At 49.4% G+C, this 24,140-nt stretch overlaps 8 protein-coding genes across 8 annotated transcripts; 3 read left to right on the forward strand and 5 right to left on the reverse strand.

Moving 5' to 3' along the window:
- Nucleotides 1-31: 31 nt before the first annotated feature.
- PHATRDRAFT_43092 (predicted protein) lies at nucleotides 32-1,524 on the reverse strand (the record flags this gene model as incomplete). Its single annotated transcript, XM_002177387.1, has 1 exon — nucleotides 32-1,524. The coding sequence occupies exon 1, from the start codon at nucleotides 1,436-1,438 to the stop codon at nucleotides 32-34; it is 1,407 nt and encodes a 468-aa protein (XP_002177423.1). The 5' UTR covers nucleotides 1,439-1,524.
- A 370-nt stretch (nucleotides 1,525-1,894) lies between these two features.
- On the reverse strand, nucleotides 1,895-3,168 carry PHATRDRAFT_43093 (predicted protein; the record flags this gene model as incomplete). Its single annotated transcript, XM_002177388.1, has 1 exon — nucleotides 1,895-3,168. The coding sequence occupies exon 1, from the start codon at nucleotides 3,131-3,133 to the stop codon at nucleotides 1,895-1,897; it is 1,239 nt and encodes a 412-aa protein (XP_002177424.1). The 5' UTR covers nucleotides 3,134-3,168.
- Nucleotides 3,169-3,657: 489 nt separating this feature from the next.
- Nucleotides 3,658-4,740, reverse strand: PHATRDRAFT_9005 (predicted protein; the record flags this gene model as incomplete). Its single annotated transcript, XM_002177389.1, has 2 exons — nucleotides 3,658-4,463; nucleotides 4,533-4,740. Coding segments are annotated over 2 exons (1,014 nt in total), but the record flags the coding sequence as incomplete, so codon positions are not given.
- Nucleotides 4,741-8,522: 3,782 nt separating this feature from the next.
- On the forward strand, nucleotides 8,523-9,560 carry PHATRDRAFT_32237 (predicted protein; the record flags this gene model as incomplete). Its single annotated transcript, XM_002176854.1, has 3 exons — nucleotides 8,523-8,601; nucleotides 8,645-8,926; nucleotides 9,142-9,560. The coding sequence occupies 3 exons, from the start codon at nucleotides 8,523-8,525 to the stop codon at nucleotides 9,558-9,560; spliced, it is 780 nt and encodes a 259-aa protein (XP_002176890.1).
- Nucleotides 9,561-10,426: 866 nt separating this feature from the next.
- PHATRDRAFT_43095 (predicted protein) lies at nucleotides 10,427-17,538 on the forward strand (the record flags this gene model as incomplete). The annotated part of the gene is made up of 2 exons (XM_002176855.1): nucleotides 10,427-16,925; nucleotides 17,011-17,538. The coding sequence occupies 2 exons, from the start codon at nucleotides 10,427-10,429 to the stop codon at nucleotides 17,493-17,495; spliced, it is 6,984 nt and encodes a 2,327-aa protein (XP_002176891.1). The 3' UTR covers nucleotides 17,496-17,538.
- Nucleotides 17,539-17,922: 384 nt separating this feature from the next.
- pT-KIF12 (kinesin family-like protein) lies at nucleotides 17,923-18,834 on the reverse strand (the record flags this gene model as incomplete). Its single annotated transcript, XM_002177390.1, has 1 exon — nucleotides 17,923-18,834. A coding segment is annotated over one exon (912 nt), but the record flags the coding sequence as incomplete, so codon positions are not given.
- Nucleotides 18,835-20,390: 1,556 nt separating this feature from the next.
- On the forward strand, nucleotides 20,391-22,669 carry PHATRDRAFT_43097 (predicted protein). The gene has a single exon (XM_002176856.1). It carries the CDS (start codon nucleotides 20,608-20,610, stop codon nucleotides 22,621-22,623), a length of 2,016 nt encoding a protein of 671 aa, XP_002176892.1. The 5' UTR covers nucleotides 20,391-20,607; the 3' UTR covers nucleotides 22,624-22,669.
- Nucleotides 22,670-22,712: 43 nt separating this feature from the next.
- Nucleotides 22,713-23,747, reverse strand: PHATRDRAFT_43098 (predicted protein; the record flags this gene model as incomplete). The annotated part of the gene is made up of 1 exon (XM_002177391.1): nucleotides 22,713-23,747. One exon carries the CDS (start codon nucleotides 23,745-23,747, stop codon nucleotides 22,713-22,715), a length of 1,035 nt encoding a protein of 344 aa, XP_002177427.1.
- Nucleotides 23,748-24,140: the final 393 nt, after the last annotated feature.

A 24,140-nucleotide genomic window follows, 5' to 3' on the forward strand; every position in this document is an offset into this window, starting at 1 on the left:
ACATAGGGGATTGTGCTGCGCAATTCCAAATCTACTTGCCCGTGGCTCCGCCTGAAAAATCCCCTTGTTGCCGCCATTTCGTATATGAATTGATGTTAGACGATTCCAAGTCTCGGATTTGCAGCTGATCACTACAAGACCTACATATTACCCGGACGGCAAAATCCGCAGCGCTGCATGTTACGGACGTCACAACCGTAGCCAGCCGCGACTGACATGCTTCACAATCTGGAATCGTAAAGGATGATGTCCAAAGATCGTGAAGAATAGGATAATCGATGCGATGAAGTGTTGTTAGCTTGCGGTCTACCAAAAAGACTGCTGTCTCCACATCTCCATGATGTATATGTGCGTATCGAAAGCCCAGGCGGAGGGTGAGCTCATCCAATCTCATATCCGTCATTTTTGCAGTAGGAAGGTTGTCTATCAATCTTAAACCCAAGTGGATGGACAACTTCTGTCGGAAGGTACTCGGTGCGGTGTCCATCCACTTTTGTATCGTCGAAGTATAATCTACATTTCCAAATGTGTAGAATACACCTTCAATGAAAAACATGCCACTTGCCGCTTCATTATGTAAGCCGCTGGCCGTTCCTGACTCCCATAATTCATCTTCAGTCAGCTCTGTCAAAGCTTTGTGAAAATCCAACAAGGTCTGTGAACCCAAAAACTCCAACATGGTACGATTTGGGTCCGCCGACGATCCTCGTTTTAGAGCCTGGCGCCAGCATTCAAACACGAGAGTCGTCGTCCCCGCCGCTTCGGCGGGAGTTGGCGGTAGACCGTGACGGTCTGAAAGTCGTACGCGGGACAGAGCATGACAATCCAGCCGCGTATATTGCGTAATACCTGTTGTAATTTCGTTCTGCATTGCGAAGGAACGCTCCAATTTGGCGCCGTCGATTATTTCGGCTTCTAGATCTTCCTTTGTAGGTATTTGTGCGAATAGTTTCCAAAGTTCCCGCTCGTACGACGTCGTTTGTGACGGATCTTGCAGCGATACCACACGATCGCCCGTTCCGTCGTCTTCGGGAGCTTCTTGTAGGGATGTTGCGTAGTCAAATCGTTCGGGAAGTCTCACATGATTTTCGTACCATGCAGGTGGTGCCATCTTTTGCTGAGCACTAGGTTGCTTTGAAAAATCAATTGGGGACGAAGGGGTTCCAGCCACTCCGGATGATGCGGGAGAAAGTGTGCCGAAACCAGCAGCAACTCTTCGTCCATCGAGGTCTCTCCATTCGCGCACCGCCTCGGACGCTACTCGATCGACAATCTCGTTTATGGGGAAAATCTTTACATCAGAACAGTCGTAAGGATCCGTAGCATCCGGGGTGGAACGGGCGGCTTCTTGTTTGCGGTCGATGGCGCGAGGTCGTTTGCGACCCCGCAACTCTTCCCACTCTCGCGTACATTCTTTGGCTGAGATCCGACAATTCATCGCGCTGAGAGCGCCGGACCCCTACCAGCGGTAATATTGTCGATCGAGCTGCTTGGGATGTCACACACTTTTGCGAGGGAAGGTCGCGGCCCAAAAGTAATAGGTAGGTAGATCACAAGCGAACAGAGGGCTCGGATAGACCTAGCTAGCTCTAGCTAGAGCTAGTAGAGGGTGGATTTGACAAGATGTGGGCTTTCCAAAAAACGACAATATTTAAATTTAGATTACAACTTTTAACATTTTATGAGGTACATATCCCATGCAACATAAAGAGGGATGGTCTTGATCTCGACGTACTCTTTCAGTCAGGCATAATACAGCTACCGCGTTCAAGTAGGGAGCGAGTGTAACCATCAAAGCTAAAATCGAAGCAGCATTTGATACAAAAGCTCTTTTGGGAGACTATGTGGAAACTAAAAGCTAGTAGATTTGCTTGGCAATGATGTTAAGATTCGGTTAATTCTGCTTCACTGTTCTGCGATTACGGAACTCAGGACTACATCCCGGAAGGAGAATCGACATAGCATCCGCAGCCACACAGAAAAAGTCATCATGCCCAGAAGCCAAAGCTTCTTTTGAACAGTAAAGAAAAATGTCATATACCCACTCGATTGTTGAGTCGTCGGGTGCCACCGTGCCTCCACTTAAAAAGGATTTCCAAGGAAAATATCGCACTCTAAGTGCGGATAGGACACACCAAACTATACAAAGCCCACATTGAATGTACAAATTGAACCCGTTCCGCTGCACAGCTTCCCAGACTTTGACAGTTAACTTTGATAGGAAGTCGCAGTCATCTTTCGCTGTAGCGAATCTTTCTAAAACTTGCAAAGCAGAAAAATACTCCTTAATCCACAGCTGAAACCATCCTGTATATGGATCGATCTCAAACAGCATCTCGCCCAAGGACTGACTTGGCTTTTCGTCGTGTTCGAAAAATGACTTGCTCCAATCCCAGAAAGCACTTCCGATGGATTCGATCAATTCAGCTGGTGGTGCACTGACACGGTCACCTCTAAGCATGAAGTTCATCCATATGGAATGCAGTAGTCGAATCGTCTCGAGTGCTGCAGTGTCATTCAAATCTGCCCGCGAGATGGCTATTTCTCCTAGTAGAATTTTCAGGTTCATTGCTAAGTCGCTTTGGATGACCTGATACTGTGACGCCGAAGACCTTGTTAATTCAAACCATTTCCGATGAAGAAGTAGGGATTTCTGTGTGAGAGATGAGCTGCGTAAACCACCCAGCAAGACTTCACGAAACCTATTCCAGTCTAGTACGACATCGTCAATATACTGAACTTCTTCCATTAGTTTCAACTTTTCGTGCAAAGTTTCTGCTTCGGAAACTCGATCCCAGTTTACAAACGATGCCAATCCTCCGCCGCTGTCGCTAAGGGATTGCAGCAAAGAAAATGATCGTTCTTTACTGGCAGAAGGTTTAGATCGTTCCAATTCCGAACTCGTACATTGATACGTTGCCAAGGCCTGCGCTATCGCTCGTTCGACAGCGAGATGAGCCGAATGTGTTTCGCTCGGTGTACAGTGGGCTCCCACGTAGCTCAGAGCTTGGGCTTTCCATATGTCCAGTTGGGCTTGGTCAGGTTCGCCATGGTGGTAAAAGTGCCGAAGGTTGCACGTGAGACTATTGCAGATGGATGACTCGAATGCCGCGGTTCTTTTCAGATGATCCATGATGCTCGACTATGTGGTTCTTTACAGTTAAGAAGTTGCACCGATGTCAAACTTCTTTCTGATTGTCGCTCGGGTGAAGGGTATTGATCTCTCCGTAGAATGGCATTTCTCACAGTCAGTCACATGTCTGCTGGCTACCAGATAGTTAGACTTTGATTTTATGCTATGTAACAGTAAAATAGAAGAATATTGAAGTGCAGCATCTGTCCTCTGTCCGTAGAGAGCTATGTTGGTCCGGGTGTACATGTCTAACCGTTCCGAGTTTATACTTCGCTCTGCTTCTTGGCTTTCCAAAGCTCTGTATAGCTGCATTCTATAGTAATCCTGTCCTACTTGCGCAATTCTCGTCGGTATTACAGTAGTTTGTCCAAAACCTACTCCCGTGGATTGCAACGATGACACCTACGGTACATACATGCTGCTTCTTGACGTGTTCACGTCTCTATTTTTTCTTCTCGTGCCGACAAGAAGAAATCCCACTGGCTAGCCATGTGGCTGCCTTCAAAAGATGAGGTCAAAGGAATTTATAAATACATGTTTGCAAGATGGGGAAGATGGTTCTTTTTCTCCTTCTTGATCTCTCCATACTCATCATTCCACTCCCAAACACGGGCGAGCTCTCGGCCCTTTTCCGAGACACTTCGCTTCAGCTTGTTTAACGCAGTCTCGAAATCCTCCGCTGTGACAGGGCGGAGCCTTTGCAAGGAGCCTTGAGTCATGTCCTCTCTAGTATTCATAAAGCCTTGGTCCAAGAGACGAGCTTGTTCGTGACTGATTTGAACCACGGCTTCCCGACAAACTTCTTTGATATCCGAACCCGTGTAGCCTTCAAGGCGCTCAGCAATCTGTGTCAAATTGACCTCCGGGTCCAATCGGTTTTCGGCAAGAGTTACTTCCAAAATCTCTGTGCGAGTCTCAAGGTCGGGCAAATCAACCAAAATTCGCCGCGGAAAGCGCCGCAGCACTGCTTCGTCCAGGTCGAATGGACGATTCGTTGATCCGATTACTACCACTCGCTCGGACCCTGCTTCACCCGATCCATTTGTTCCTGAATTCAAACCATCCCATTCGCTCATCATGGTTGTCTTCACGCTCGTCAAAGTCCCGTGAGCTGAATCGTCTGATGTACCTTCTCGACTCGACAACAAGGAATCGACCTCGTCAACGAAGATTACGCAAGGTGCCAGGCGACGGGCGAGAGTGAAAACGGCCTTGGCGTTCTTTTCTGACTCCCCTAGCCATTTGTTCTCTACGGAAGACGCATCCACACTGAGAAAACTTGCACCACCTTCGGTGGCAACTGCCTTTGCCAACATAGTCTTTCCAGTTCCTATTTAACGGGGGGGAAAGGTTAGAACCATCGGGCACGATAACAAGTGTGAAAGAGTTATTTGCGTACCTGGCGGACCAAAAAGTAGCACTCCCTTCACAGCCTCCCGAGCAATTCCTTCGCTGTAAAGATGGGGAAACTTTAGAGGGTACGTTATACTTTGCCGCAACAGCTCCTTTACTTCGTTCAAACCCCCGATCATATCGTATGTGACACCAATATCCTGAGGAGAGACTACCTGAGAGATAAGAGCTCGTTCGTGTTTATCTTGTGCAAGGGCCGCAATCTCGTCTTTAGAGCGGTGTGAAGTTGATGCACTAGAGGAAATCGAAAGGCCTCCAGCTGGAGAAGGACTGATGCGACAAATCATAGAGAGAGCTGTTTCCAAGCTTGACGGGTGGATGTATTGAAAGTCCTTGTTCCCTTTCGTGTCTGCGTTCTCGTCGTCGCTTCGCGGAACGAGGGTATCGTCATTCAGCAACAACTGGCTCAACGTCACATCAACACCAAGACTGTTTTCTCGAAAATGCATTTCGTCCGGAGATTCTTGCTGACGTTGTGATTTGGCTGCTTCAAGCTCAATCGCACATTTAATCACATTTTCCATGGATTCGCCAATGTCTCTCACACTGAGCATTTGCCGAAGTGACGAACCTGCACCGCAAGTGCCAGTATGCTCTTGCAACGCTAGGTTGCGCTGGTCCAAGAGCTCGTTGAGATTTCGTCTGTTCTGGCGAAAGACTACCGAACCGCGCTCTCGAGCAATCCACGAATCCCAGGACCTGGCACGCACAGGGTCTGTCGGTGTCTGTGGGGCAATAGGCCGGCACAGAGACTCCAGTCGTGCCAAGTTTCGGTCTGCCTTGTTTTCACGCTCTTTAGAATCCTGTGCGTCCTTGGATGCCATGACCGCTGCGGCGGCTGCCATCGTACGCACGCGTTTCTGCTTCAAGCTTCGACGACGGCCTTCGTCCTCCTCCGCATTCTCTGCCTCCTCCTGATTGTTGAGAATCTTTTGGAACCATCCACCCATGTTGTGATTGCTGCTTTGGTTCACTTGGTTCCGACCAGGAAGCTTACCCCGATTTGTCTGATGCAGCGGGGGCGGCACGTAGACGCTTAACATTACCCCTTGACACTTGGGATCGGACAAAGCGGGGGCAGCTCGTGCCAAATTTTCGGCGATTCCCTTCCGCAAATTCTCGTTCCGCAGAATTTGTGCAAAAGCCTTGTGAAGGTCTGGCGAGAGCTCAGAGGGCATTTCACCGTCATCGTTTAGTTCCGCGAGACGATCCAAAAGCTCCGCCATGGCGTGCTGCAATGTTTGCTGAATTACCTCAGGTGGCGGAGGGTGTGCCGAGGGGTCATTGCTTTCAAATGGTGGAGATAGGGAAGCGTTAAAGAACTGTGGTGGTGGCAAGGGAGCTCCACCGTTCGTTTGCATTTGCTGCTGAAGCATTTGCGTCCATCGCTCCAACTCTGCTTTGATGGGCGAGTCGTCTTCCACGTTTTGCTGTTGCTGTTGTTCCAGGCGTTCCCTAGCTTGCATGGCCATCATGTGCGGAAACAGGTTGCCTGCTTGCGGAGGTGCAATCGCACCAAGGACTCCAGGGGTCCCGTCCCCATCGACTGTGCGCGCCAAAAAGATATTGAATCGCCGTGACCCTTCCGGATCGTTTTGCCCAGAAGCGTTTTGATTGTGCGGCGAAAACCCGAACCAAGGTGCTGCTCCAGCCAAATCACGAGTTGTGGGCATCATTCCGTTGCTATCGTCCATGGTGGGCGGATTGTCATGTGCAGCCGGTTCCTGTGGCAAGACTGTTGTTTTGGCGTCAATACCTTTGCCAAGTATCACCAAATTCATGCTCTCTTTGGAATTGCACTCTTGCAAGAGCACTTCAACGACCGATTTGCTTTTAAGCAAGGACGTGGAAGACTGCGTACGCAAAAAGAGAACGAGAGGTAAGGGCTTGTCCGCTCGCTTATCTTCTGTGGTGGAGTCCGTCTCTTTCCATTCCTTCTCCCAAGTTTCCATTTCATGGCAGCTAGTGGTAGCCCTTTCGTCAAACGGATCATCCAGACCGGTTCGCAAATCACTTCTCATACACGTGGAGATCCAGCCCGGTGATACGGTGTTTCCCAACTGCCCGTCACGGGCCATTTGCAACAAGTGCCGAATCAATGCCACCGGTTTGACCGATTCCTCTGTGTAGCCTTGCGCCATGAGATTCTGTCGCAACGAGGACAGTACGGCATCGTCCAAAATAACCATACCCGCACCCAAGGAATGTGCCTGTTGAATGGTGCGTTCATTGCCACCAGCAAAACGTTAGCAAACAAAAAGTGCAACAAAGACGATAGATTACCCGTGACCGTAGAAGTAGACACGTACCAACGCGAGCGCCACCGTTTCTTGCATTGCCAGCGTACAGGTGTGTGCACTTTTGCCGTCGCCTTGATAGAGACGAATACCGTTGACGCGGGGAAAGGAGCGACGCCAGTGTGGCTGCGAAGCGAGGGATAGAGCTGCCTGTAGGGACTGTGACGTATCAGCGTGCATGAATTTGCGGAGGCTGGTATGCAGTCCGAGCCATTCCATCAACAAGCAAGCATACAGAGTTCGCCGATCGAGGCGCGATTTGGATGCAGCGTCCCAGCTACGAGAGTGTAGAGTCAAGTAAGCCAGCGCCGCTGGTGAAGGGGGTACGTAGAGGTGTGTTTGCCACGCTCGGAGCATTTCTTGGGGATCTACCGCTGCTGTTTCACGCGAAGAAGCGGTGACGGTACCGGTCTTGGATTTGGAGCGGCCCCGGTGCAAGCGCGATCCGAGTCGAACACCGACGCCTCCACCACGCGGCGATTTTTCGAGTTGGTCGTCGTCGTCATCATCATCATCGTCTTCAAACGCGACCACGGTGCTGTCGCGGTTGTTCCCCTCGTTGGCCGTATTGTTTTCATCCTCGTCCTCCACTAGCTCAACTTCCACTTGGACTTGGGTCGTGGGGTCCAGAATGAGGTTCAAGTTTTGCAGTTCCTCGTCCCATTCCGAATCTTCCGTGGCATCCGTATCACTGTCGTCGGATCCTTCGCCGTCGGGGTCACCGACCGCGTTGGATTTTTTATGATGGCTGTCTTTCGTGGTGCTGCTGTGCGAGAGTGTTTTGACTCCAACGGCTGCCGTGTCCTTGTCCGTCGCCAATCCGTGGTCGGTATTTTCCGACCGCGATGCTGCGTTTTCCCGATCCAGAGGGTTGTTCCGAGTATACCAGGCATCCCCGTGGCGTTCCTCCTGATCTTGATCGGCCTGGGACCGGTCCATGGCGTCCTTTTGTTCCATCGCGGCTACGTACTGTGCAATGGTCAGGCTCGTACGGGCAGTCTGTTCCGGGACAGTAGTGTCACGGAAGGTTGGATCCGGTCGCCCTCCGCCTCGGGGAATCGTACGTATCCAACCCCGACGGGAACGGATTGGCGTGTTCGCCAGCACCGTCACGTGCGGTGTGGTTGTAAACGCGACGGCGAGTCCCAACCAATACGATTGCTGTAGCGATAGAACTCGCATGGTGGAGCCAAAATAACAAATACAACGTATCAAACAAAAACGCAACGAAACGAGGCCAGTTCCAAACCAGGCGCTCTAGGGGCAAATGTGTACGGAGGACGACCCCCCCCAAAGGAGTGTAGAGAGGAAGGAAAGGCTTCGACTGATATCGAGACGAAGTAACGTAAAGGATTCCTGTTGTCACTTTCGTTCGAGAGCGTGCTAGCTATCGACCAGAAAGTAGTCAATGGAAAAGGGTTGAAATGATGTACTAAGCTTTGTTGTTCTCGTTCCTTGTGTGCGTGTGTGAAGAGTGTAGGTTTCTTGCCAACGAAACAACCTTGGCCTTCGTGTCGCTTCTTCCGGTCACCTTGTCGAGTGAGACTGATAGGGAATGACAGTGAGTAGGACTAAGCGTAAGTAACAACAACCACTAATTCTAACTGTAAAGCGCTAGCTAGCTCGACTAACAGAACAGAAAGCACACGACCTCCCGCAGAGAGAAATTCTGTTCCCAAATGTGCGACACCGTGCAGAATGATTTGTTGGAGAATACGGAATTCTTATCCAATCATACTTGTCTGCTTGTTCCCAGACGTCCTATTCTGAAAACTTCCACGTGGTACTCCTTCCTGCACAGGGGAAAACGGCAGTCACGCCAACATTGCGTTCTACCGGTCGGGAACACAAACCAATCGGCACGGCACGGCACCCCGACGCAAGTCACCACCCACCACCGCGTTCCTTCCTCTCGCCCACAAGTTTGCCCAGCACGACAGAAACGCACCGTTACACCCGTTTCCCGTTCCAATCTCTCTCCTCCCAAAACCTCCTTTTCCACCATTCGGTAGCATGAAGCTCCTTTCCATTGTTGCCTTATTGGCGACTCTGACCATCGGCTGGGCCGCCAATGACTGTGAAGGTCCGTAACGACTACTGGTAGGCTGGCTCGTACTGTCGCACGCCACGGTCATTGCAACATTCCGTAGCAACGTTGTTGGGTCCGTTGCAACTTTTCCGCACGCATCATGGCGTTCGTCTCCGTGTCGGTATTACAAGACTAGTTAGTTACCTTGTCGTGACTCGGTCGCCGATTCTATAGACTCACTCACACTGCGTCTTTTCGAATACACACAGTGTGCGTCAAGGTCATGGAGGACGTGCGCGCCACGATTCCCAAAGCCGACGCCAGCAAAAAGCCGGCCATTGAAGCGGCACTCGGTGCCTACTGCGCCCGGGATACCTTGTCCGCGCGCGAACGCAAAATTTGTTACTACATTGACCCCATCAAAAGGGACGTGGCGCAGCCTTTCTCCCTCGGCATGACGGCACTGAAAACCTGCCAACGCATCAACCAATCAAATCCAGAAATATGCACCGTCAAGTTCCCCGTTAAAACGGAAAAAATGGAAACCAAAGATATCAACAAACTGCGGGTCAAGCAATTGAAACAAATCTTGGCCGATAGGGGTGTCGAGTGTAAAGGATGCGTCGAAAAGGAAGAATTCGTCAAGCGGGTGCAAGAAACGGAACATATGGCGTCCGATGAATTCTAGTAAGCGAACCATTCTTTATGATCATAGTCCGTATTGCTAGAACTGAAACCAATCGTCGCGTAGAAACTGTTGCTAACGTGCAGGGTAGATTGTTGAGAGCTACCGAGACTGCCTACGCCGCAATTAGACCCGCTTCGTGCAATAATTCAAATTGCGACTCGTACAAATAGAAGCTATAGGTATCTACAACAAGGCATGCCACATGGTACCCACACTTTCCAGGCATTCTACCGTCGTATACGTAAGAGAGGTTCGCCATCTATGCCATTCGTATTGGACTACAGGTTCAGTTTTGTTCCTTCAGTCGGTTGGAGTGCACTGAACTAGAGAGCTCTAGCCCTGGACGATTGCCTTTGGTGCACCCAGCTGCAACGCAGATGCTAATTCTAACAGGACATATTTTTCTGGTCTTGATGCGTTCCACTTCGGCCAGGGCCTTCGTTCAATATGCACTGTCTCTGCATCTACCTAGAGTCGAGAATGAAATGCAACGACACCGTAGTGTGCACATTGACTGCCTATGATTGCGTGTTGCCACACGCCCACCGACCCTTAAACTCGTTACAAATGTCTTGGGAAGATTTGAAAGGGGAACAGAGTTTCTTCCAATGTAAAGAGAGAGCCTGTCACTGATACACCGAGTCCTTTGAATACCGTGTGTATATCGACAGTAGACGAATCCATGTAAAGCTAATTAGCGTCGACAATTTTATTTATTGGTAATTATGGACCGCCAAGAAGTAGGCCCAACCATGATGACTGTGACTGTCACGGAAGAGCCAACCTCGGTGCACCCAAATCCGTTTCCCGTTTAAGAGTAGTCGTCACCGATCAGTCCCAGTCTTACAAATGAGAGAGAATCCACCATGAGAGACGACGACAACGACAAGGACACTGGAAGTAGCAGCAGTGAACATAGCGTAAGCGAATCATCACGAGCTGAGGGCCTAATCGACCCCGAATTTCACTCCGATGAGTCGTATTCGGAGAGCGTTTCCTCGTCTGAAGAACAGTCCTTGGACCCCAAAAGCCGGCCTTCCAGTCCTGAACATCTGGTAGATAAGGATGCTTCTAGTGAAGGAGAATATAGCGGTGAATCAACGTCCTACAATTCGGAACAGTCGCGATCCCAAAATTCATTTGAGTCTGGATCCTATGATTCTGCATCGCGTTCATACGAGTCCCGTACTTCAAAGTCCTTCTCGGATGAGAATTCCTACTTTTCTGGCTCTGAAGCTGGCTCCCTAGGGTCCCGCTCATACGATTCACAGGCTTCTGTGTCGCATTCTGGAGCGGAAGAATCCTATGAATCAGATGGGCGTGATGATCATTATTGTAGTGACCAGGACAATACGTCGAGATCTCCGTGTTTTAAAAACAATCTGGTCCAGGAAATCCAGGATGGATCCTACACGGGAAGCTACTCAGGCGACGATCAATCATATGATTTCAGGAAGCGGGAAGAGGACGAGATGATCTCTACATATGCCGAGGACTTTCACGACTCACGAGTGCGCAGTGTATCAGATTGCGATGAGAGCTCTGTCAGCCATTCCAGCTCGTGCACTGGTTCTTCACCCGCGGAAGAATCTTACACGAGCAATCGTTCTGAGGATGACCCAGTACGGAAGGTATATGGACTGAAGACAGCGCGAGCTGACGAGGATCGATTTCAATCGTCGAAGGATTCATCCTTTCAGTCTTCATTTGCTAACTCTGCGTTAAGCAGCACCCCTTCATTTGCTGTCGATTCGGATAGCGAAACATATGCAGCAAAGGATCCATTTCAAACCAGATTTCATCCCAAAGAATTACGTGCGTCAGTAGGTGGCGACAATGCCAACAAAAGTAGCGGTCCAGGGTTTTTAGCAAAAGGCGACGTCAATGACTTTCAGCCAGCAAAGCGGGTATCCGCAGTCGAGAGTAAGCTGCCGTATCAGGAGGATGTTCCTACCAACGCTTCCGGAGATTGTAGTTCCAGTGGAGACACTGACTCATTTGCAGACGACATCAAAGTCGCTGATTCTTCGGGGAGCAATGAAAGTTCCATAGGAATCGAGGATCTTCAGGAAAATTCGGAGACGGACGAATATGAATCAGGATCTATTTATGAAGAATCTCAGCCGCAACAATCCAATCGGCACGGCCCTTACACCCAACGCGTTGAAATCAATCGTGCCAACACGACATGTGAAAAACAGCGAAGTTGCTCAGAGTGCAGTAGTGATGGTCAATCATTTGCTTCCGAAAGAGTAACTGAGGAAGACAATGAAGACCACGCTATTTATTTTGGTACCGCGTTACCACAAGGCATCGACCAAAGCCTTCCCGGACATGAACAGAAAAAGCTCGATAATGACTTTTCACGAAATTCCGAAATAAGCAAAACACTAAGCGTCAGCGAAGCCTCAACAATAGACGACTCTCATGGCAAGGCTTCTCTTCGTTCTGCTCACACCTTGGAAGTCGGTTTCGAAAACAGCTTTGGTGATAGTTTTGCATCCACGTTCGACAACACAGACCCCTTCGGAGATGTCTTCGGCTCGGGTTCATTTCATCCTGATGAAAGCTTTGGCGGTTCGTTGCTCTCGAAGGACGAACCTCTCGGAAAAATTACAGAGCATAGTGTTGAGCAAAGCTCGCCGGATTATTCTGGCACAAGCGAAGTGATAGGCTCTCCTTACAGTCAGAAGTTCGATTCGAGGGTGCATCATGATGGAGAGAGGTCGCTACTGGGGGGTGGAAGTAGCGTTGAAGATTCTACTGGTATTGAGAACAGTGTTAAGAGGGAAGGCTCGCGAAGAAATCTCGGTAAGCGGACATCAGCCAACGCGCTAAACATTGTATCACCCAGCTCTCCTCTTGAAGACATTCCACAGATTTTTCCTGTTACTGTATCTGGTGCGGAAGAAGAAAATGAAACCATCGCTCTTGCATCTAAGCAATATAACAGATATTCGCGTGAGCAAATGTCAAAACTTGCGAATGCACCACAGTACCCTTACGAAGGAGACGAATTCAATCGCAGTCCTAGAAGCCCAAACGAAAAGAGCAAGAAGAAGAGGAGACGACGCGAGAAATTCAAGAGTACCGAGCTTCTTGATCTAGTTGCAAATGTCAATGATGCAATCGTAAGGCTCGAAGTAGGTCACAAACTTGGCGATCAGGCATCGTCGACTGATATTGACCTCGAATCGACACCACGATTGTTAATATATGGTTTTGAAGCGCTGGTAGGTATTTTCCTGCAGCTCGCCGACGAACTAGAACTCATATCAACTTTTGCAAGAAAGAAAGACGCCGCAGCGATCAGTGCATTGCAAGTTGTATTGAGTTTTGCACCCACCTTGGACGATGTCTTCGCCGAATTGAAACCAATCTTGCAACATTTCTTAGAAGAAGAACTTGACGAAGAAATGAATGACTTCCTGTACGGAATGAATTTTATAGTGGACTTGCTGTGCGAGCTTACTTATCGAGTAGGGGAGAAGCAAGAGTGGAATGCGAGATCGAACACGTCTTTTTCGACTCTTATTGAATTACTTGCCCGTGATCTTCTCGAGGTTGTGTCGATTTTCGGTGATGTCGACACACCTGACTTCGAAGTTTCTGCCCAATTGCAGGATGCATGGGAAACGACCGGGCATGAGGAAGAATTCAAGACATTGGAGGTAACGAATGATTTAGATATGTTTCGTCAGATCTGCTACGAGGTCATGATTAGCACTGATCAATGGTGCCCTGACACAACTACTTTGATGCACATTTGTGGTATCGACCAAGGAATCCTTGACGAACAGAGTCTACAACCCAGTCCTGATGATCGCTTGGCGCCTACACCAGAACAGGCGATACATGTCCTCGAGAAGATCACGGGGGACCCTCTGCCTCGATTGAGTACATTTGCAAGCGTGATGCGAAGGATAATGCCAATTCAAGCAATTTCTGACCCGAAACTGACCGACCGCTTTGCAAGCGTCCGGAGCAATGTAAGGAATCCCCTAGGCTTGTCTTCTTCTTCCAATCTTGTTGCGATCTCGTCGGTGCCTGAAATTCTGTACGACCCAAATGCACTAGGAGTCGCTGGAGTAGGGAAGACTACTCTTGCCGCCATGGTCGCCGACCACGAAGATGTCCGCCGCTTTTTTCACGATGGAATTGCATGGCTTCATATAGGTCAAAAGGAGCTCAATTACACAAGATATGTCCAGTGCTTGCGTGATTTGGTCGCACAACTTGGTGTCGATGAACACGATGAACCGCTGTTTCCAGAGCTACTTAACACTCCTGGAGAATCAAAAGCTAAACGGCGTCGGCGTGAAGAAGGATTTATGATATTTGTGCGGGAGACTATGCTGGAATTTCTCCGATACAGAAATGTACTAATTGTATTGGATAATGTTTGCTTCGAGCCTGATCTTGACTGGTTTGACTTCGGTCCTTCTCCTGTAGAAGGTGACCAGGAAAATGAAGAAGAATTTGCATGCGTGGTTTTAATTACAAGCAGATGCCGGAATCTTCTCCCTGCGGCGGACACGATTGAGGTCGACATGCTTGACGAAGCTGAAAGCATTACATTGTTGATCCAAGAGTCGGGGAAACTGCCTCACTCTTTAATGGCAGGGTCTCCGGAAACCAGAGCAGTTGTTCTCGAATGCGCAAATCATCCGTTGGCCGTGAAAAGCGTTGGGCGCTGGTTAAATCTCAAACATGCGACTGCAGGCGCGGTTAGTAGCGTAGAAGAGATTCATGAGGACGTTGTGAAATCCATGGAAAATGTTCTAAAAACGGGAGGCCAGGAGGATGCTGATATGATGTACGAGATTTTGAACATGAGTCTTACCCCTTCAATGAATGGCGAACCAACAGTCATTATCAAGTTTTGCTTTTCAGCATTTGTGCTGGTATTTTGCGATCAGAAACTATTATCTGATTTCGCGCTTGCAGACTCGTCACCGATAATTCCCATCGAAATAGCAAAGCTTCTTTTTGAATCTATCTTGGAGCTCGAGGAGGAATGCTTGCTTAAAGAGGGTAGTCTATTTTGTGGTCAAAAAAATGAAGCAACAGATTTAATACCAGAGGCTTTGAAAGCTCTTGGAATCTTCAAGGAAATTTCTACTTTTTCCGAGTCCGTTGAAAACGGATCACAAAATGAAGAGACTGAAGAGAAATATTTACAAATCATGCATATCATTCAGCAAGAATACGGTGAGTACTTACTTTCAGAAGACCTCTCACTCCAAGATATCACCAGAGATGCTGAGAGGCGCTGGAATCGAGCTCTTGGGGAAGCGTACATGGCACAAAATATATACTGGGACAGAGATGCTCCCGGAGCAGGACTTGACTATGCACTTGAATTGATGCCTTCTCATCTGATTAGAGGCCAGCTCTTGACTGAGGCCGCGGACTTACTTTCAAACGAAAGTTTCGTGCGTGGGAGGCTTTTTGCCGTAGGGCGCGAAAACGGTACACGACGCCACATCATGGATTGTGAGGCCCTTTTCGCCGCAATGGTAGAGCACCGCACTATTGGTCGGAACAAACTTGATCCAAAAGCTACAATAAAGAAAGCTTATCACGCTTTAGGAAGACAGCTCACCATGGATGAAGATGACTACATTTCAGAAGAAAACTCTCCAGAAGCCGTGGAAGTCGGTCGGGCACATTTTGAAATCGGATTTTCGTTAGCTGAGAAACGGTGCTGGGATACAGCAATTGAGCATTGGGAAAAAAGCCAAGAGCTTATTGTTTCTGCGCTCGGTATGGTTGAGCTTGTCGCCGGTATACTGTACAACATTGGTGTCGTTTATACAGAAACACACGAGTATGAGCAAGCTCTCGGCTCGTTGAAGCAATGTTTGAAGATTCGAGGGGCTATACATGGAGAAGAACACATTCTATACGCTCAGACTATTCAAAGGATTGGAGATATCTTTCTTGGAATGAGCGACTACCACGAAGCGATGGAAAGCTATAACTGGGCTCTGGATGTCATGCACATTGAACCAAGTCATCACCGGATTGATATAGGCGACATCCTTGAGAATATGGGGAACATCCACTTTTGCAAAGGAGAGTTGGACGAAGCCGTTCAGTGCTACCAAAATGCGTTGCGTTCCAAGCAATTGGATCTTGGAGAGAACCATCCGGAACTCTCGACGTTATACCACCACACCGGTAATTGCTTATCCGACCAGGGCAAAAATGACGAAGCCGTTGCTCTTTTTGAAGAAGCTATTCGGTTGAAAGAATTTGACCCAGACGGCGAATCTGGCCGAGACGCGGAGGTGCTTACGATCAAAGGGGTGCTCTTTATTTTAAGCGGAAAACAACAAGAAGGTCTAGAGTGCTACGAAAAAGCCCTGCAAGTCTTGGTGACAAAGGCGTCTCACAAGAAGGAAGAGGTGGCATCGCTGTTGCACCTGATCGGATGCGTCTACTTACTGAATGGTGAACAGACGAAGGCGATGAAACTCTTCAAAGAGAGTCTTCAAGCGAGACGTAAAGTCCTTGGATTTGTTCATCTAGATGTCGCCGCTACGCTGTTCAATATGGCATTTGTCCATCAAACCCGCAACCGCCCGGAAAAGGCTCTCAAATGTTTGGAAGAGGCACTCAAGATTCGTCAGCTACGGCTTCCCGACGGCGAAAAAGTTGCCGTGACCCACGAGCGTATCGGGGCCCTTGCTCGATCAATAGGGAAGTCCAAGAAAGCTGAGATTGCCTTCACTGAAGCGCTTCGTATAAGGAAGGTGATTCACGGCGATAGCCACGAGGCGATTGCTTCCGTTTTACAGGAGCTCGGCGATCTCATGCACGATCTTGAGGAATATGAAGACGCTATGAAGTATTATACTGAAGCGCTAGATATTCGCCACGAACGTCTCGGCCCTACAGACTTGGCAGTGGCAGAAACGCTATATAGTATGGGTTTTACGCTCCAAGCAAACGACGCTTCCGACCGCGCCTTGGCGTTTTTTGATGAGTCTTTGCAGATCCGGACGAAGCATCTTGGCGAAGATTCGAATGAGGTTGGGGACACATTAAATATGATGGGTTTCTTACAGGTCAAACGAGGTGAATTGGATGAGGCCCTCGGGTTGTTGTGGGAAGCACTACAGATCAGAAAACTCCAGAAGGACTCGATAAAGGTCTCTGAGACGCTAAAGAACATTGGCAATGTTCACCGCGAAAAAGAAGAGCACGATCTTGCTATAGAGTGCTACGAAGAATGTCTTCGAATCCGACGATCTGAGCTCGGCGACGAACACGAAAAGGTAGCCGACGCTTTGATTGCGATTGGAAATGTATACAGCGATATAGATGAGAAAGAAGAAGCCAAGGAATGCTACAAAGAAGGTTGGTTTCAGTGATCCATGGCGTGGCTTCGAGCAGTCAAGAAGTACACTAACATTTGTCCTCTCACTCACAATTTTTTCCTCAGCCCTGACGATTCGTACCATCTGTTTCGGTGAAAATGATGAAAGTGTCGCGGCCGTTCTCCAATACATGGGGACACTAGAATTTCGTGCGGGGGAACTGGATCGTGCACTGCAACTTTTATCGGAATTCATCCGCATTCGTAAGAATAGCCAAACGGAAAAGGATGGCGACTACGTCAATGTACTCTTCATGATGGGCAACGTACACAAGATGCAAGGGAGTGAAGAAGAGGCCCAAAAGTGTTGGACGGAAGCTTATGAAGTGTTCCAAGGGTTAGGTCTAGTTGAGGACAATCCGGAAATTGCCGAACTGATGGGAAATCTGCTGAAGGAGCACGACGATAGCAGGCCGGAAAGACCGCATGAACACGGCAATGGCAAATTTAAAAACATGCTTGGTCGGCTCACCGAAAAGATGAAGGGCACCTTTAACGAAGCCAACAAACTTGGCCACGGACGCAGCAAGAATAGGGGCCACCAACTATGAACTACACTACTTTTCGTAATTCTAATAAGGACTTTTACTCATGAACTTCGGTACAACAGTCTGCAATAGGGAATCAAGTTGAAGCGACTGCTTTAGACGAAATACGTCGCTTAAGTTCCATACGTGCGACCCGGTCCGTCTCGGCCCGCAGTAAGTTGAACAGCAAATCGGCCTTTTGCCATTCCGAATCTTCGTAAAAAGCGTTGCGCAAATGTATTTTGGACATGCGCATCACTTGGCGACCGTTCAGAGCAGGGGAAATCTTCTGATCACACCCATTCCAGAGACGTTTTTGCTTCATCCAAGATACAAGCTGCTCATGAGTCCAGTTCTTGGGGGCCACAGCTCGGCACTCGGCCGATTCGGTTCTTATCGTTCGCACGGGACCGGCTTCACAAGTCGTGTTATACAACTGAGCCACAGCCATCAGCGTCTCAAACGAGTGCTCGAAATCGGTTCCGTTTGGCGCAATCGTCGCCAAGATTGCCAGCTTGGAGTTGGGATTTTCCAAAGTATCGCGCAAAACGCGAGTCAGTAAACTAGATCTGTACGACACGTGGGCATCTCGAGCGGCGCGGGCTCGGAGGCATTTTTTGAGAGCGTACAAACTTGCGTTGATTTCGGCACTTTCGGCTTGACGAGCACGATCATGATAAAGGCTATCGTGACGACGCTCGGTACCCGCACAATCCACCAACAGCAAACGGCCTCCTGTCTTGAGTGAAATTTGACAAACACCATGCGAGCGGCTCGAAACGTCGTTGCGTTCGGTAGACTGCGTCGTACGGCGAGCTTTCGCCTGGGCTAGAGCTTGCATCAAATCCTCCACCGAGCTTACTGACACCGATTCGGCATTGACAAAGTGTACCGTATTATCACCTTGTTCCATAACACGAACCTCCGAATTGCCAATCAAATCTCGGCATAGCTTGCCACTTAATTCCAAACACTGTAAAACTACTTCTGCTTTGTCGCACTGTGGCTCTTGACGATTGCATAGGAACAACTCCTCTGCTATAAACCGTTCCATGGCAGTCATGCTGTACGTTTTGCCCGATCCTGTTTGGCCAAAGCACAATAAGGTGGACTTGCCACCGGCTTGGGCTTCCAGTACCAACGGATGCACGACCGTTTTGTAGATGTCCTCATTGCTGGCAACTTCATCAAATACATGCGAAAATGCCAGCGAAAATGGTTGTACCGTTTTAGTCCTCATATCGGGCTGCATGGACGCTTTGTAAATGGTGACAATTCCGTCCTCCAGTTTCTCTACCACATCAAAATCACCATTCTCGAGTTCGTCAGGGAAGATAGGCCGTTTGCGGATGTAGACGGGAATGTCGGGTGCGGCCGGTTGTTTGGGAATCGCCTTTAATTTCGCTGTGAGTGCGCGACAACGACTGATTTCACCGGCAAATTCGTCGGCGAATTTTAGTCGCGCCGAGCGTTTATCGAGATTGCGGCGTGTCGAAGGCTGCTCATCGTCCTTACTGATAGATCGCTGTTGGTTGGTATCCCGTGTGGTAGAATGAAGAGGAGTGCGATGACTGGGTGTCAAGCGATCAGCTCGGGGTGATCTGCTGCTAATTCTTCCGTCACGAATGCTATTCGTTGGGGCACTATTTGTCGTTTGCTGCGAGCGAGGAGACTTTGTAGCACGAGTTCTATTTGGGGTCGCCGTAAACCCGGACACTACCAACTGTGTCTCGTTCGTATTCGGACTACCCGCATGCCTGGTAGTCTTGCGGGAAGTGGTGGCCGGCCTCGGTACTCCTCGAGTGTCCTTGGGACTCAAGTTTGAGACAGCACGAGGAGAAGGTGTGAAAAAGGCCGTGTTTGGCAATGCAGCTGCGTTGTTCACGGGAGTCCCGGCCGTGACGGACGATCGTTGGGAACGGGAGTCCCGACTAAGCGTAGTACGATGACTAACGATGTTGCGATGTTTTTCCAGTCGAGCACGCCGAGCGGCCGCTGAGGAAGCCGTGGCACGCGTCAAAGACGAAGAAACATGGGGAGTATGAGGTGCCGGGGACGGTGTTTTGTCGCTCTTGAGGATCTGTTGACGTATTTTACGGGACAAGGGTGTCGGAGCGGACCGTGGGGTTTGCGGCTTTGTGTTTTCTAGCTGCCCTTCTAGTTCGTCACAAGTCGAAACGGTTTTGTTGGAACACGATTTCGTCGAAGATGACGGCTTCGAGGACGCCGAGGTCGGACCAGGAAGGCTCGACTTGGCAGTGGACGAAGGAATGCCACGACGTTCGGGTCTAGTCGCAACTGTACGACGATACCGCTCCAGATCGAGACATTTTTGATCCGTCACCGACATTGTGTTGGTCTGTGTTTACTCGAAAGAAACAGAAAGAATGAGTAACCAACAGTAAGGTGACGCAGCTCGCAACCCAACACCCCACTATGGCATCCTGGCGGGGAACGAGGAAAGGAACGAAATGCGCCCAGAAGGGAACACCGCAAGACTGTTGTCGTTGATCCCGACGTTTTCGCAATTGTCGGCTTGCTTTCGTGATTTGGAATGAAAATACGTTTCCGTATACCAGGATATAACTAAAAAGTCCCAAAACGGAACAAATAACCGCAAAATGCTTTCAAACTCATCTCACATACGGCATTAGCGGTGACTTTCGGTTCGACCAATAACAGAAAGTTACCTGCAAGCTCACAGTTATATTGACAATGCATATTCATCTACTCGCACAACTCCATATTCCGTTTACTAGGAAACAATCACGGAAAGACTCGATCCATTTTCCTTCGAACGTCCCAACCATCACGATTCGTCTGTCTGTAACCCTATCCGCCCTTATCATGACGACGAGGAGTGATGATTGCATTGACATTCCACCGCACGTCCTATAGCTGTAACTCTGACAGAAAACATCAGACTCACCTCATCGGACGGACTGGACGGTACTTGCTCCTCGGAAACAGGATACACCGTCCTTTTGGCAAGTGACGGTTACTTGACGCCAATTGCTCACATTTAGGTTAACTTAGAAGCCATTGGAATTTGAAATTATAGGAAGGCTTTTCATTAACATCGGAAGATTTTTCCTTTTCCTCCCACTGATCCAAGTGCCTTTGTCTTTTTGATTTCATGGCGGCAATCATTGGCAATTCATTACTTGTACCTCGGCGGCTGGTTCTTATCGCAATGGCTGTCTCGGTTCTATTGTTCGTTCTCCGACCCGTGAGTTCTTTTTCCTTTAGACCCGTGGGACGGTCTTATGCCGCGGCGATTACGCAAAGCAATGGTCTACGACGGAGCACACGGGGGCACGCTGTCGGTGTGTCGATTTCCCGGAGGGACCCCGATGCGATGCCCTCTCGCCTCTTTTCGTCGTCAACGGACAGCAACAAGGAAACAAAGGCGTCAGTAGAAGAGCAGATCAAAGTGAAAGGAGACGAGATTCGAGCGCTCAAGGAATCTGGAGCAGACAAATCAACCGTTGCCCCTTTAATTGACGAATTGCTCGCTCTCAAAGCAAAGCTTGATCCTTCTATTCTCGAACCCCCAAAAAAGGCACCGAAAGCCCAAACGCAGCCAAAAAAGCAACAGAATCAATCCGGTAAGAGGGAGAACGATGATTCTGATTTTATCACTGCTCGTGAAGTGGATTATTCGAAATGGTACAACGATATCGTTCGCGTCACTGGCCTCGCTGAAACTTCACCAGTTCGTGGCTGCATGGTAATCAAGCCGTGGGGCATGTCACTCTGGGACCGTGTTCGTACCGAGCTTGACGCCAAAATTCAAGCACATGGTGCCGAAAATGCTTACTTCCCTTTGCTCATACCCCAATCCTTCCTTTCCAAAGAAGCCGAACATGTTGACGGTTTCGCCAAGGAATGCGCCGTAGTCACCCATCACCGTCTCACGACTAACCCAGACGGCAGCGGTTTAATGGTCGACCCCGAAGCGGCTCTCGAGGACCCCCTCATTGTTCGTCCCACTTCCGAGACCATGATTTGGTACATGTTCCGCAAATGGATCGTCTCCCACCGTGACTTGCCACTCAAAATCAACCAGTGGGCCAACGTAATGCGTTGGGAAATGCGGACCCGACCGTTTCTGCGGACTTCTGAATTTTTGTGGCAGGAGGGACACACAGCCCACGCGACACGGGATGGAGCCATTGCGGATGCCCAAGCTATGCTTGATAACTATGCCACATTGTGCGAAGATTTGCTGGCCATGCCGGTAGTACGCGGTGTGAAGAGTCCATCGGAGCGCTTCGCAGGCGCCGAAGATACGTATACAATTGAAGCCTTGATGCAGAATGGTTGGGCCTTACAGTCCGGGACATCGCACTTTCTGGGGCAGTCTTTTGGTAAGGCCTTTAACGTGACGTTCCAGGACGAGAATGGTACGCAGCAAGATGTGTGGGGGACCAGCTGGGGTGCCTCCACTCGATTAATTGGTGCTCTTATCATGACGCATTCGGATGACGCTGGTTTGGTCTTACCACCGAAAGTAGCTCCAGCTCAGGTTATAATTGTCCCAATCCCTCCAAAAAAGGACGACGCAGAGACGAAACAAGCCATGGATATTGCTATGAATCAATTGACGGCAAGCTTGAAAGCTGAAGGTTTGCGCTTCAAGGTGGACGATCGTGATTTCGTCCGCAGTGGTGCAAAGTTCTTTGAATGGGAACGCAAAGGTGTGCCTCTGCGTATTGAAATTGGACCACGAGACGTTCGCAACAACGTCTGCGTCTTCAAGTACCGTGCGGGTGAGAATGCTGACGAAAAGCAAACGATTCCGCTGTCCGAAGCGGCGGCATCCGCAACGGCCGGCTTGAAAAGTATGCAGCAAGACTTGTTGGAAGCGGCAAAAGCGAGATTGACCAATGGAATTACGACGGACACGACATACGAAGAAATGAGAACGTTTTTGGAAGCCGACGAGGCGTCCGAGTATTCTGGGAAGGGTCTGTTCTTGGTGCCGTGGAAGTGTGACGCCGAGAACGAAAACAAGATCAAAGAGGAATGCAAGGCTACTATTCGATGCTACCCGCTTGACGCAAACAAGCAAGGTTTGCACCAAGGCAAGAAATGTTTCTATAGCGGCCATGACGCAACGCACATGGCACTGTTTGGAAGGGCGTTTTAGCGCTAGAAAGGAATTATAACAAGACTGTAAATCGCATCGTGCTAACATCCGTTCATTCTCAATAAGTTGCGTAGCGAGATCGACACATTCTAGTACTTAAATGATTCATAATAGGAAGGGGCCTTCGTCAATTGGCGATCCAGCTCGCGATCTACAATGAGGGACAAGGGGGCGTGGTGGCCAACTTCGAGGTCCATCATTTTGCTTAATTCGGCGACAAACCTGGTACCCGGACTAAACCTGCTCATACCCGAAGGACGCTTCGGCTCGGAATAGTATGACGCATCTCGTTCTTGACGCCGTACCGAAAAACGAGGTGAGTGGAAGCTGTTCGCATTGCGATCACTGCGTGGGGGTGTTCGGATTGGTTCGGAGGGATATCGCTGTTGGTACCTGGAATCTCGTGGCGGTGAGGGACTCTGATAGCGCCTGGGCAGGGACTGGTAATTCTCGCGTGCGTCAAGCTCGCTCCGGAGTGCGTCACGGTCGTATTGTGTTTGATCTAGAGCTCGACGCAATTGTTGGTTTTCGTCCTCGAGTTGGCGGACGCGTGCTTGATAGTGGGCCTTCGTGTCCGTCTTTTCCTGTTCTAGACATCGCATCGCGGCTTCTTGTTGATCTAGAACATTACGCATGTAATCCAACACGCCTCGTTTCCAGTCGGATGATTCCGAGCGATCTGCATTGGAATTTTTCGACCGAGACACAAAACGAAAAGGGCTTTCCGAGATTTCCTCTCGCGTCGCATCGTGTGTGGTCGGCAGATCCGGCAAGTGCGAGAAACGATTGTGCGCTGGAGTTTCCACCGGCGGCGGTGACGAGAAGAAACGGTTCTGCGTTGTTACCGGCGTCTCCCTCGTTGTCGTGTTATCCTGTGAAATGGGTGTCGTCGTCACCGTTGGTTTGGTTGTCTGTGAGATTCGCTGCGCTTTGGCTTGTGCCACCCGCTCACGCAATGAAACCTGCTGATCTAGCGGTCGCGTCAAAGCGTCCATTTCTTTTTCGAACGACTCCAAAACATTGTCGATATCTTGGTAATCGGTAGGATACTTGCCATCGTCCGCACTACTCTCGTCTTCGTCCAGCACCGTTTGGGCGTGGATACGACTTTGGCTCGAGGTCATTGTCGTGATTTGTCGCGACACCTGCGGGGTTTGGACAAAGCTACCTGCTTGACAGTAAGCCCATTCGACGGGGTCCTGTTTCGGTCCGTTTCATTGGCTCACTTGCAAGGGAACATAACAAAAACGGATCACATTTCCTCTCCATATATTGCTATGAACGCTTGTGTGCAATATTTGAACATATTTGAAAACGAGAAGGCCAAAGCGTTTTACCGTCCATGACGATATCCTATCCGAGTCCGACCAGGATCCATGTCAAGTCCCGAAGAAAAGGCCATCCGGGACCAAGGTGGATGACGTGTGCAGACAAGAGATATTTGAAGGGGGGGCGTACCCGGAAACTAGTCACATGCTTTTCCTGCACGCACGCGCTCATTGTTGAAGTGTCCGCAC

The sequence above is a fragment of the Phaeodactylum tricornutum genome, chromosome 1 (genome assembly GCF_000150955.2).
Source record: "Phaeodactylum tricornutum CCAP 1055/1 chromosome 1, whole genome shotgun sequence".
Classification (NCBI taxonomy): Eukaryota; Bacillariophyta; class Bacillariophyceae; order Surirellales; family Neidiaceae; genus Phaeodactylum; species Phaeodactylum tricornutum.